Raw genomic sequence first — 14,158 nt, forward strand, 5'->3', positions numbered from 1 at the left:
AATCACCCCCTTTCCGCTTGTACCACCAGTTACCAACCACCCTGTATATCGTGGCTTATTGTTATAATTAATAATAATAGATTGTTGGAATATTTTGGTGAGCTTTGCCAAGCGTATCTATGTTTGCAATAAATATAACTTCTGATAGTCGTGTCTCGTTGCAATACTAATGACATTTCAAAATGATCTATATGACATGTATGTATATACATTAAAAGTTTCCAAGAAGGATCGAATTGTACTTTCCTGAGCTACTGTACATACACATACAGGCTTTGTAAATTTCACATCCGAAAACTGCACCGAAGTGATAAGTAGATATCGATACGATGAAACTGTGCTGCAAATGAATAATGATTAAGTGAGTCTTAAAAACTTATATAACCATTGATATTTCTTATCAGTGAACGATGGTATAATCGTGTAATATAATATGATGCATAATATTATTGTAAACTATAGCTATGATTAGTAAATTGTACGCGTCCTTGTAGCAATATCTTCTCATTTCTGTTGGCATAAATCTGATTGATATACATACAGTGGAACATTTCGATTTTCAATGGTTACTTTAGTTGATACAAAAAAGCGAGGCTCAATTAATTTAATCAATTAAGAGACAACGTTACTTAATCGTAAAATTTCCTTTTGAAAAATTATGTTATTGAAAATTATTGAATTTTAGTTTATAATTATTGAATATAATTGATATTGAATTGTGTTTTTTAGCGCTGCTTATAAAAAGGAATTTCAGAGGTTTCCTTAATGCTTTCTCCTCACTTCCATATAAATCCTACAATTTTATGACGTTTGAAAAAAATTGAAGTATTCATAGCTCTATAATAAATACTACCCGTTTTTAAATTCATGGAATTTTTTATGACTTTTTAATTTGCGTACTAGACTTCCATAAAGTGTTTATATTCCAACGTCATTCTTTTATATCTTGATAAAACAAAACTTGTAATTTTTGTAATTATGCTTTTATTGATTTCTGAAATTTCTTTGTCCATCTCTTTTGCTAATGTTGTTTAATTTTAGTGGCATTATTTCACTGTCTTGCTTTGGTGAGTGAACGATATTATTCACTCATCAAATCATAATTTATTACAACACATGCTTATGATAAATTAGGTAATAAAACAAACTATGAGCAAACATATAACTGGTTTACATTATTTTAATTTTTTTCAACCTGACTATAAGCAGAGCACTGAGACAAGAAAATATCGATTTTCATTATTATAATAAGAAACATCCGCCCACGTTATTAATATTCAGGTATTTCGTTTCCCATTCACCTGCTGTACATATAGCCTTAGTATATCTCACGTAATTTAAATTTACAATAGTAAGAAATATTACAAAATGAAAGAAGCAACGATATTCTGTCCTTTTCTAATCTAGATAAATTCTTATTTTTAATACACCACACCAAATTTTTAACATTATCTTTGGTGGGCATTTCTACTTTGTAATTATTATTAATCGACCTATTATATACTGCTGTGTAATTAAAATGTGTATTCTCAGCCGTTATCGATAAAGTCCGATATACGTATACCGCAAAGTCGAGCTATCAGTGGACATTCCTAATTTTTCCCCCTTAGTTTTCATTTATATTTAAAAGATTGTGAAACACACTGAGATATCCGAAGTCTTGTAACAGAAATAGCACATTCCTCGATGTTCGGCTTCTACTACATTGTCGTCCGAATAATTATGCGAGGAAAATTAATTATCGATTCTATTTGTAGAAGTATACAATGAGTAAAATATGATGAACTATCAAATCATCAAGATAATTGCGACGCTTTTAATTAATCGCGTCGTTTAATTATTTTATGCATTCGTAAAATATTTGATGCTTCAAAAACTTTCTTATTAGATATAAACAACATACTATATAAAAGTCTCAGTGCATTATTTATATAGCGTTTTTTTTTTACAAAAACAGTAATATCAAAAGTATTCTCTTATTTAAAAATGTTAATTTTTCGCGTTTACCCTATATTTGAGGAAATAACATGTTTTTAGAAACGTTAACCTTAAAGCCATATTATGTAGTTATTTTTATCGGAATATATTCTTTTATGTTTATCTTCATTCTTCTTTACAATTTCCAAAGTAGTAAATAATTAGAAATTATTAGTATAGTATAAGTAGTAAATAATTAGAAATTGCACGTGCTACACCGTAAAAACAAATATCTACCATTTCCAACCTAAGTAAAATGATTAAAAATTGAGGTAAAATAAACCAATGACTTAATTCACGAAAAATGTATACGCTAATATACATTAATAGCAAGAAATATAAAACTATTCATCTCGCAAAACTCTGTAGCGCATCAGAGTATGTATTTAGAAATTCCAAAGTTAAATATATACATTTAAATTCACAAGAATCCTCATAAAGAACAAAATATTTCAATGATAAATCAGCATTTATCAGCATTAATTGAATTAAAATTGTATTACCGTGTTAAATATGTGAAATATCTTGTACATCTCAATTTGCGATTCTTCGTCGCTCGAAAATATATCAAATATATTAAATAAACAAAATATTGCACCTGTTAAGTATTACACTTTACCTATTTTTTTACTATTAAATTATTGTTGAAATTAAAAAAAATCTTTTGTTGTATGTATTCAAAAATACACCCAATGGATGTAGAATTTGTTCAAATTTTGTTTTGTATGGAATATATACATATTCAAGAATTTTTATATTAATTTAGAAAATAAGAAGAAACGAAATAGGACATAGACATTCTATCCGTACTATGGGACCCATGCACATAGAACATATGCATTTCGACCAAACTAATGTACAAAAGAGTATTGGAATGTTAATCATTAGATCGTTGCACAATATCGATATATTTAAAAGAATTGAGTATCCATTCTCGTCTTGTTCTGTTAAATACGTATAAACACATCATATACTGCGGCGAGCGTATAAATTAATTACATTGTAAATCCAACTACTCATATTACAAAAAGTTCTATTTCCATTTCTTCCTATAATATAGAATTTAAAAATACATGTATTTTGAAGCACTGGAAATAAGGAACAGCCTCCAAATTTTTATGTCGAGTCCCAAATTACAAGCTAATCGTAAGTGGACTGCATTTGATATAAGAACCTTCCCTATTTATATGCTCGCCACTGCATTATATGTAATTCACAATGGAAAATATGTCTGATACAATACAAACTAATTATAAGTATTGCTCGTGTAAGTGGCTCGTGACTTACTGGCGAAGAGCTTGGACTATAGACGATTCAGTAGTAGCTATATTCAACTATGCTCATATCTAATTTAGATAACATTTTACGAATTCCATTTCTTGTTTTCACAAATAGTATAATGATGTGTAAGATTCCTGTAAGTGTACTATTTCAGTATGCTCAGATTGCATGGGCATCGAGATAAACAAGAACAATAGAATTATTACTTACGATGCAAATTTCGTATACAGTGGCGTACAGTTTACGAAATAAATTTTCGCATTATATCAAAAAAGCGACGTTTTAACGAATTTTAACTAATATCGTATCACTGTATCAAAAATATTTGTCACGATCTTATATCCAATATTAGCTAAAATTTGTTCGAACATCGTTCGAGGAATATAAAACGAAAAATTGGAGATCTTTTTCACGACACTGTATGTAACTTAGAAATAGAAGATAGATTTATAAGATACAAATTACATTACAAGCTTCGCATTAAATTAAACAAGGTTGAAATTACCATGGAGTGAAAAATCTATACAAGCGCGTAGATGAATAAGATATAGGAGTACACGTAAGATCAGCACGAACCTCTCGATAACTGTACTAATTTTAGAATCGGTTCGCCTCCTGCCTATCGGAAGAATTCGTTTACTGATAGCGGGGATAACCGGCGAAACACCGCATCGAATTAATTTCCATCGTGGTAAAAAAAAAAAAGAAAAAAAAAATGTTGCTACTTCCACTTCATTCCTGCTAATCTGATAATTTCATTAAAGCAGCGCGGCGCAGCGTGCAACGAGAACGTTATAAAAATCATATCCACGATAATTTCTCGTATGGGAAAATCGATTTGCTCAATCGGCAGCCCACAAAGCAGCGATAATAATAAAACGGCTTTTAATATCATGGCAATTTTCTAAAAACGTTCGCGTCTCTTTACATGCCGCCGAGCTCGAGAAATCTGTGCGTGATCGTAAGCAAGTACGTGTATATCCAATGGCAGCAACGTTAAGCAACGCGAGATAACCTAGAGGGCTCGCGACGAAAGTTCGACATCGACAGCGAGCAGGAACGATTTACCCTGTTTTAATCGGTAACACGTTGACTGCCACGGTCGGTGTTCATTGGTCACCGACGTTTTACTACACTTTTTAAAATGACTAAAATAAATTACATTTCATGAACTAAAAAATTGTCGACAATGTGAGTAATGTAGATAACATTGTCAGAAAAAACTGCGCAGGTACAATACGATATTTTGCAAAAATGAAATGTTACGGTATATTTCGATCTATCGCCACTCCCAGTGCAAAATACATATATGTGACAATCAACGCCTTAACTCGTTAAATAAAGCGAATTCAAAGGAAATAAAATTTGTCACAATTTCGGAAAAGCCGCGTACAATAGTCGACCGGCAGAAAAGCCCCAGAGTATCGTGTAGCGACTATGGTCGAGAGCTGTCAAGCGCACGCCGGCTAGACTGGGTCAACTACACTCGTGCTCTCCGATCGGTGGTCGATCTTGGGCAGGACAGAAACGGCGATCCGGCCGAGAGAACCGCATGACATTTGCCAGAGAAGCGGTGAATGAAGCGAGGAAACACGGTGAACGCGAACGTATCGATGGTGAAAAGAAAAAGACGGCACACCCGATAATTCGATCGACGGTACGGCAGCCACGGGTCGAAACGCGACAGAGAGAACAGACCGGAATGGAACGGAACGGCACTGCACGGCACGGCACGACACGGCACGTCGCGGCGCAGCACGACGCGGCGTAGTTATCGTACAAAAGAGAACGCATCGAATACGGAACGCTAGACGAATTACCGAAATACGCAGGATAAGAACGGTTTACGAGCTACGGTTTACGGTTTACGGTTACCGATCACACGTAAAGACAAAAATGATAGAGATTATGAAGTATCGTAGAGGAAAAATTAAACTCACCCAAAAGTAGCAGCTTAAGTTCCCGCCTGGCATCTCGTTTATCCTTTCGGAGTTGCCGCTCGATCTCCTGATTAATTCGTTTCTGCTCCCTCGCCTCTTCCGACAGGCAGCACGCCATAGCTCAGGACGGCAGGATCCTCGACGGATGGAGGAGGAAGAGAGGAGAAAAATGAGGAGGAAGAGGACGAGGAGGAGGAGGAAAAGGAGGAGGAGGGAGGAGAGGGAGGGAGGAAGGGAGAGAGGGAACGAGCGATTTGCGGTGGTGGCGAGCGATTGCCGAGCGGCGGCGAGGTTCGTCGTAGACAGCAGCGGGCTCGACGGCACGGTATCGTCGTCGGGCCGATATTACCTTGCCACCGCGAACGAGCGACGACGTCTCGTCGCCGTCCTCGTGGTTTCCTTCTCTTCTTCCTTCCCTCTCGTCCTGGCCAAGCCGATCAAATCTTTCCCGATCGTCCGCACCACCACTACTACCGCCACTAGCACGATTCACCACCACTTGTCCACGGCGACGACGACGACGGCGACGACGTCGGTGACAACGACGACAACGTGCACGGAGATAGGCAGCGACTAGACGTAAACGTAGATCCGACGAACGTGTCTCCGGAATCCCCGTATTCTCAACGACGTCGGCACACGCGGCGACGGAGCACTCCTGCTAGGGCTCGACGACGCCAGCGACACATCAACACATGTACGCACACGCACGAACCTCGGCCGGTAGCTTCTCTCTATCTGCCTCTTTTCCTTTTTTCAACCTTCTCTTCCTCGATTCTCTCTAGAACCGAGACCCATCTACCTCTTCCTATTCTCTTTTCCTTTGCTTGATGTGCCCCTCCTTCTCGGTCTTTTCTCTCCTTATTCTTTGTTCACGCACGCACGTTCTGCTGCGACGAAACGTGAAACGCATTCGCGAGAGACGTCGAGGAAGCGGGGGAGACACACGCGCGCACTTTGCTCGCAGCGCGATTTCGACAATTCTGGTGAGACGAGAGCGAGAGAGGATTTTCGCGAGAGCGAGGTCCGTTGGATCGAGATCTAGAGAGTCCCGACTGTACTCCGTCGAATCTCGACCGTCGGTCCCTGGGTCCCCCGCTGTACCCGCGTACTACTCGCGAGAGAGCTCTCGTACGGCTCGTTCACTCGTTCACTCGGTCCCCGGCGCGGTTGGGTGTGGTAACCCACCGGCGCTCTATCTCCTTCTCACACTCTTTCTCTCTCTCACCCCCTCTCTGTTTCGTTTCGTTCTCCTACCCTATCTCTCTGTCTTTCTTCGATTCACACACTCTCTCACTCCCTCTCTCTCTCTCTTTCTTTTTCTTCCTTTCTCTCTCTCACTCTCTCTTTCTCTCTCTTTCTTTCTCTCTCTTTAGGGTACTCTTTCTGTACCGCACACGCGACGAGATAGATTCACACTGAATATGCACCGTGTGCGCGCACACACGCAACCTATACGCGAACGTATGCCAAACGAGCGAACGCGATTACGAGAGGTAACGTAGACGGAAACAACGAACCGAGGACGACAGAATAGAAGACGATGACGAGGTCGTCTGCTGTTATTGCCTGTGCTGCACGAGCGCCCACACCTCGAGCGGAGCAACTCCTCCTGCGATTCGCGCCGCGCCCGCTCGGTACGCAGCCTTTTATCAACCCTCGGTCGCTCGAGAATCCTGTTAGACAAAACCAGATTGGCGAAGCCCCGATACGGTAGGTCGTCGTATAGTGGTCTGTAGGCGCGGGGCGCGCACGTGTTCGCTAACGAGATTAAAATCGACGAGAAGGAGGAGGTGCGGCCGCCATCCGCCAGGGAGGAGGCACGGAGAATGGAACAGCGCCGCGTTCAGGATATAGGTTATACTCGTCTCTGTACAACCGACCGATTCTGACGATTCGCAGCGACACGGCCGCCGAGAGATCACGCGCGCACTCCCTCTCTCTATCTTCTTCCCTCTTTATCACGCCGCCTCTTCTCCTTTTCTACTACCGGGTCACCCCCGAATCCTTACTTCTTTCTTCCTCCCGTATATTTCGCCACTGTTCTTGCCCTTTCGTTTTTTCACGCCGGCCCCCCTCGTGTCGCCGGTGCGTTCGAAACGAATCTCGCGATTTTCCATTTATTCATCTCCGTCATCGAAAAGTATACGATGTCGCTATATGTACTTACTTTCGTGAAAGAGTATCTCGTGTGAATGCACTTTGTACACCAAACAATACGTCTCGATTGTTGACTGAAAACGTACCGCTGAAATTATTGTGCAATCGATCGTGGATTAATCCGATAATCGCGTCGTTTTTATCGAGCATAGTTTCGTTCTTGGAATTTAAAAATTTCTATTGATAATTTTATAATACATATAAGATACGAGCCGAATCTTATAGATATTGACTTTTGTAACGTATATAGTAGTTTCTACGAATAATAAAGTATATACTCCACAAACGTATTCTAAACGTATGAATATTTGTATTTAACTGTATATATTCGTAATATAACAAATTTTCTAATTATTTTTATTCGCTAAAAAGATACTTAGAGATACTTACAAAATGTCAACAATTATATAGATTTATAGCTGTGTTCCTTATTTGTATACAAATGGGATATAAAATAAATGAAATTTTAGTAATATTGTATCAAATGCGATTCTATCTTTCCGATAATTTAGATTTTTATTTAAATAACCTTAAAGTGAAGTATCTAACGTTAGATGGCGCGTAAGATACTGTTTCGTTCAAAATACAAATTTAATATATTATTATCATTATCTATAAGCAACAAGCTAATATCTTATAGTCTGTTACATCTTATTTATTTAGTTATTGCATTGTTCTTTCTCAATTTATAATGAATGAAAAAACTTTCAAATTTTTTTATTGTTATAAAAAATGTTCCTATTTAGAAAAAGCAGCATGTTCCTATGTAAATATTAACAACTGGTATAATTCATCTACACAGTCTACACTGTACAATGGTAAGTTTTAAATATTTTAATTTTATTTCTATCTGGAAAATTATGAGTTAAAAATAAATGTTTTTCTGTTTAACTAATAACCATTTAAATAAAATAATAATGAATTATAAAGTTTTTCTCACTAAATGTGGATAGTCTCAAAATTTAAAGAAATGAGAGGTACAAAAATAAATGCAAATTATATATAAATGCAATATATAATACAAAAGAATGTGATACTTAAAATAATAAACATTAAAATCCTACAACTTAAATTTATAGTTATCAGTTATACATATAGTAATAGGATTAGTGTCATAGTATAAGGTTTCATGAAATGTACAATTTCTCTATATCATTATATACATATAATGTATACATATATATATTTCTTAGTCAGAGGACCAAAAGCAATAGAAGAATAAGTCATCTATTTTTTTATTTATTTCTCATGTACATAGTTTATTTTACATTTTTGGCACAATTTGGGTTTGGATGAATCTTCGACATGGGATATTGCTACTATTAAATATGAAAATGAAATTATGACAAACACAAATACTACATGATGTTCTTATCATATTTCTATTACCTGTATTTGAATCCTTTATATAAAGTTTTTCTCCAATTAATTTAAATAACGCTACAATTTCATTATCGCCATCCTTGTTGTCAAAAACTTTCGTAATTTTTTCAAAGCCTTCGCAAAGTGCCATTAAACGCCTGCAATATTGTTTACTACTTATGGAATCTTTTTAAACATTTTTGTAAATAAACTATTTACTCTTGTTTATGCCATACATGTTTATCAGTTTTGGTAATTCCAAGTCTAACATACATCTACTCCGTTGATAATTGCTGAGAATAGTATTGTATTGTTGATGTAGTTTCTCTATTTGTGATATGGATAATATAGAATTACTAAGAAAGTTTTTGAAGTTTTTTGTTGCTTTGTAAAAGTCCTTTTTCCTTATACAGTTATTATTCATCAGATCATTAAAATGCTTTGGAAGTACTATGTATTTTGAACAATGTTCCATCAAATCTTGTAGGATCATCAATTTATTTTCTTTCTGCACTTGCAACTATGTACCATATATTTAAAACTTTTAAAATAATTAAACTACATGTATGGAATTATATATGAATGATTAACTAAGAAATACCCAAAGATGTATAATACTAAGTACATAATATATATATATATATACATTATTTTTTGTTAAGATACAGTTAATATTAACTATAAAAAAAATAAAAATTATTCTTTGAATTGTCTCATTTGGATGATCATATATAAATAATGGTCATAATGTTTAATCTTCTATTTTATGCATATATGATAATTGAAGTAATCGCTATACCTGTTGGAGATGCATTGTTAAATTTACAGTACTAGGTTCAGAATTCATAGAGTAAGATTGAGGAAATGCAAGTAGATGACTAATCTCGAGCACCCTACATGCAGTTAATTGAGATACTTGCAAAGATTGTCCATACTGAGCAAGAGCTTCAAGAGCAGTAATACTTAAATTTAAATGCCGCATTAGAGCTGTTTGTCTATCTTCAGCTAAAGCCTCTTCTATTTGAGTTTCTGCTAAATGTAATTCTAAATTTCCTCGTATTTTTCCAAATTCTTGACATTTCAAACAATTCAATTTCTATAAGTAATATATATCAATATATCATAAGCTTTTTTATCTTACAAATAAAGATATTAAAATATTGCCTTAAGACTTTGTGATTCGTAAAAACTTAGAGGCTTCGTTCTTCCATTATTCTGCTTATCGCATAAACCATAATGTGATGAGGTTCTTTCAAAAGGTTTACATTGGTGTGTTATTGAAAGTACAGGCGATAACAACTGCGATGCACACAGAGATACTTCTTCTTCTGATGTTGGTGTGCAGTAGAAACAAGGTTTATGTAAATTAGGATCACTCCATCGTTTATATCTTTGCTCATGAAATCGTGACATCTTTTATCTTCAAATAAATTCCTGTTCTAGTTACATTTTTAATTTTAATTTTTGTCATTCAAATCCAATGGTTTACTTACATCATGAAATTATATATTAAAGAAAAATGTAAATTTTTAATATTTCACAGGAGATAATTTTAATAAATTAATATAAGGAAAAGGTATATTTTAAGGTTGAGTATTAAACAGAACACATATTTGAATCATAAACACTTATGTTACAAACCAGTAATCATTTATTATAATCGTCTTCAATTGAAAAGGACAATTAAAGCGATAAATGTATATATATATATTATATATATACATATATATACGCATTATAGTTTATATTAAGGTTATAAAGATATGACTAATTGATTCAGTAAAATAAACAACAAGACATAAAAATGACAAATGATATAACAATTGATTGCTCCACTGCTACACTAAATTTTAAACCTCAATATTATTACTTGGGTGCATTCAAAATTCTAATTAATATTAACAATTGATGCTCTTATGTTACATTAATAAATAAATACAACATAAAGAAGATAAGTAGACATAATTATTACTTTCAAGCACATTTCGTTGTATAATCTATTTTTGAAATTATTTGTAATAATGACCTTACTCTACAGAAGTATATTAAAATGAAGTATTAAGTGCAATTATTTTATGATATCACGTTATAATTAATTAATACATCATTTACATTATGTATAATATTGTCGGAAAATTTGTAATGTACATTGTTTTTACCGAAAAGTAAAAAAGAACAATATATCACTTATCTTCTTTAAGTTAATTAAATGCATTTGTTTAATTTTCCAATGAAATAAATAATTTATCATATTAGTAATATTAATAGACCTACTGCCGAACAATTAGTATTATTCGTATTATTGCTGAAACGCATATATCTTTCAATATATTTTATAAATATTCGCGTTTTCAATGTCTGTACCTGTTCTAGGTAATATCAAAACTTGAGTTCAATTTTAATCTAACAGTCGCATATATAACATTTTGGCACGTTAGCAATATATATTATGGATATTTCTTTTTTAATTATTGCAAAGTATACTTAGAAATGAACAAAATAGATTAATTTAAATTTAGAACAAACACTTATCACACTTCACTTTTAAATCATATGTTAAATGTGATACAACAATTTCAATGATAACAGATTACATATTAAAATTTTATATTGCTTTTTCTTGAAAGAAAAATTTTGTTTACTAAATATTTATTTGTATGTAGTTCAATGGAATGTACTTGTGTACTTATTCAAATTATATCATAACTGCAAGAGTAATATTAAAGTGAAGCATGATGTGTCGTATTACAATGTATAGCTATCAATTTTTTTGTATATTAAATTTATTATATTCTTGATATGAGTTGGAAATTCATATGGAATTTCCGTATAAATTACTAGATTCTAGTTATACATACTTAAAAACAGAATATACTGGTGCTATTGTTTTTGTTATTATTATTATTTAAATATTTTTTTGCTTTTCAATTACTTTTTTTGTTGGTCCTCTTCGTAGAATATAAATATACGTCCGTTCCCTATCATTATGATTATCATAACTATGTAATTGTAACATATGGTCAACATATTTTCTTAATATGCACCTGTAATATATGACGCATTAACATACTTGTCCACAGTTTGAATTTGTACATGGGATTAATAATTAGTGTGACAATGGATCAATCGATCAACCATAAAACTTTTCATTTATAAACAATCCAACTTTCCTGTGTTCTGTATGTCTCAGATCAATACAGTAAAATAAAAAGACACACAACTTAATGGAAGCTGAAATCAGTAATCTCCTCGCACTACTTCGTAATCATCTATTATTATAACGCTATTTGTTACATAAAGTTTGATGTAAAATTTTCTTAATAAATCTATTTAACGAGTATTAATTAGCACTACAAATTGTTTTCCTTGGACCACTAGTTCTATCCTCGCTACAGTGGATGTAAGGGCAGTAATAGTAATTTAATTGATCATCGCCATTCGATGTTCTATGTATGTATACCAGAGAAAGATACTTAGTTATAGAACAAATATATATAATATAATAAAAAATATAAATAAATTTTTAAGAACGAATCTTCAAATATCTGTCATTAGTAGAACTTATAATACTCCTCTCAATAGAATTATGTAGAAAATTTTATTATTCTAATGCTCTCATTGATTTAAATATTATAATATTTTGCTCTTATGTAGCAATGTATTGAAGTAAGGATGTATTAGTTGTATTATTTCGTTCTATGCTATTGAATTGCGTTGAAAGTTTGGCATGTTATCTATGTTAATACCGTTATCCGGGTCGAGTCCTAATTTTTCGTCACAAAGTAAATAAAATCTTAATATAAGAATGCAGATAGATAATTGGATTTTTAAAGTCTGATAACTGGCTGCCAAAAGAGGGCATTATAGAGGTGTCTTAAACATTATAATTAGTTCTTACTGATAATTTCAGTGGCCACAAAGTTATTCCATAAAATATTCTTAAAATGTATAATTCTATGTACACTTTCATAAAATAATATTAATTTAATATATAAGTTTTATATTATAGTACTGCGTGATGTATTACAATATATTATTTAATTACTTAAATATTTCATTTGATTATTAATGATGTGTATTCATACATGGGATATGGGAGAAAAATCCCATATTACAAACAATGAATGTTGGCACAGACAGTGGCTGGGTTAAGGCACTTTGGGGTGCTTAATTTTCCACAGTACCCTCCAGCATAACTATCTCATCACACCCCTTTCCCCTTCCCATTGCCCCTCATTGTGTATTTATTATTTATTTCTTTCATACGTATAATACCTCAGATGACTGTGTGATTCTCACTTTGAATATTGTAACTATTCTCAAAATAGAATATGCCGTTTCAGTGAGCATTGGAGTGTAATAGACGAATTTAGTAAAGCTTTCACAGTGGTTTTGTGAAATTTGCTGGGAACATACCCTTTTCATTAGTATCTTCTTTGATGCCCATTAACCAACCTTGTTCCTAAGGGTAATAAAAAGATTCGTTACACTTTTTATTATTTTCAGTGTTACTGTTAGTATTGTTACTATCATTAACATGATCATGAGAATTATGTTGTATCATATTTGTATATATAAAGATATCAAATGAATTACTAAGAGAATACAAACCTGTTCTTCTGGATCATCATACTCTACCACACGAATAATATCACCGACATCAAATGACAATTCATCCACGTCTTCGCGTCTATATTTGTAAGTAGCCTTGACTCTGTACAAAACACCAGGTGGCAAGTTGTCAGTCGTTGCCCCTAGAGAGAAATTGGTACCATTTTCATATTCCACGTCTAAAATAATTGAATCCGCCTCATTAGTCATGGACCTGTGATATAGTTCTATTTAAACTTTAACTTTCATTGATTATGTGCAAAACCAAATTCAATTACTAAAATCTTTCATCGAGAAATTTTGATACATAACAAGGCCAAAATTAATAGATAAATTTCGTTTCATCGTTTCAACAACATCCATGCACAATGGGCAGGCAGCATACTTCTATCGACACAGTAGGACAATTTTGCATGTACACTTGTTACATATTACGTACTTTAACATATAATTTGAAAAATCGTGCTATCTTTGGACTCGAACGAATCTCAACCTTTACTTAAAAAGTATATGCATCTTATAAATACGTGCTTGTACAAGTACGTATCGAAAAACTATAAATACACGTTAAAGAATATTTATGCATACATTATATAATATATCATTATATTTAGGCAATAATATAGCTTTTAACCGAATATGTATAAAACGCTCTCCAAATTGTACTGCAGACAATGCAGACTTAGTCAAGATTAGTTTAGTAATATATTCCAAAAATATTCCTTGATTACTCGTATACAGGCACTTTTATCTCGCAAACCATTTCGACGAAAAGCTTCAATCATCGGTGTATGAACGTTCATCTTTAGAGACGCTAAGAAGCACGT

The 14,158-nt window shown here is 33.6% G+C and overlaps 3 protein-coding genes across 15 annotated transcripts in view; all 3 read right to left on the reverse strand.

The window, feature by feature from the left end:
• Window positions 1–7,262, reverse strand: part of LOC117242948 (guanine nucleotide-binding protein G(q) subunit alpha) — a 65,730-nt gene extending 58,468 nt beyond the window's left edge. For 2 of the 8 annotated variants that reach the window (XR_004495360.1, XM_033510020.1), the window contains exon 1: window positions 5,199–7,250. Coding sequence is in view for 7 of the 8 variants with exons in the window: in XM_033510020.1 (XP_033365911.1) it covers window positions 5,199–5,316 (118 nt within the window). In the remaining variant the exon portion in view is untranslated. Of the gene's footprint in view, window positions 1–5,198 lie in introns of all 8 variants that reach the window. The other 6 variants (XM_033510022.1, XM_033510025.1, XM_033510021.1 and 3 more) reach the window with 6 other exon arrangements.
• A 1,329-nt stretch (window positions 7,263–8,591) lies between these two features.
• Window positions 8,592–9,373, reverse strand: LOC117242952. 2 transcript variants are annotated; one of them, XM_033510031.1, is made up of 3 exons: window positions 8,957–9,373; window positions 8,748–8,878; window positions 8,598–8,674 (listed from the first exon to the last, which is right to left on the reverse strand). In XM_033510031.1, exons 1-3 carry the CDS (start codon window positions 9,211–9,213, stop codon window positions 8,598–8,600), a joined length of 465 nt encoding a protein of 154 aa, XP_033365922.1. In that variant the 5' UTR covers window positions 9,214–9,373. The 2 variants fall into 2 exon arrangements, with proteins under 2 accessions (XP_033365921.1, XP_033365922.1); XM_033510030.1 differs by having other exon boundaries at window positions 8,592–8,878; window positions 8,957–9,372.
• A 975-nt stretch (window positions 9,374–10,348) lies between these two features.
• The window catches only part of LOC117242945 (myc box-dependent-interacting protein 1), a 151,502-nt gene continuing 147,692 nt past the window's right edge, over window positions 10,349–14,158 (reverse strand). For 3 of the 5 annotated variants that reach the window (XM_033510014.1, XM_033510015.1, XM_033510012.1), the window contains 2 exons: window positions 13,332–13,510; window positions 10,349–13,182 (listed from right to left, as the gene is read on the reverse strand). In XM_033510014.1, coding sequence (XP_033365905.1) covers window positions 13,102–13,182; window positions 13,332–13,510 — 260 coding nt within the window. In that variant the 3' untranslated portion in view covers window positions 10,349–13,101. The remainder of the gene's footprint in view (window positions 13,183–13,331; window positions 13,511–14,158) is intronic. The other 2 variants (XM_033510016.1, XM_033510013.1) reach the window with 1 other exon arrangement.

This window comes from Bombus vosnesenskii, unplaced genomic scaffold, assembly GCF_011952255.1.
Source record: "Bombus vosnesenskii isolate JDL3184/JDL3185 unplaced genomic scaffold, Bvos_JDL3184-5_v1.1 scf7180000016281, whole genome shotgun sequence".
In the NCBI taxonomy this organism is placed as follows: domain Eukaryota; kingdom Metazoa; phylum Arthropoda; class Insecta; order Hymenoptera; family Apidae; genus Bombus; species Bombus vosnesenskii.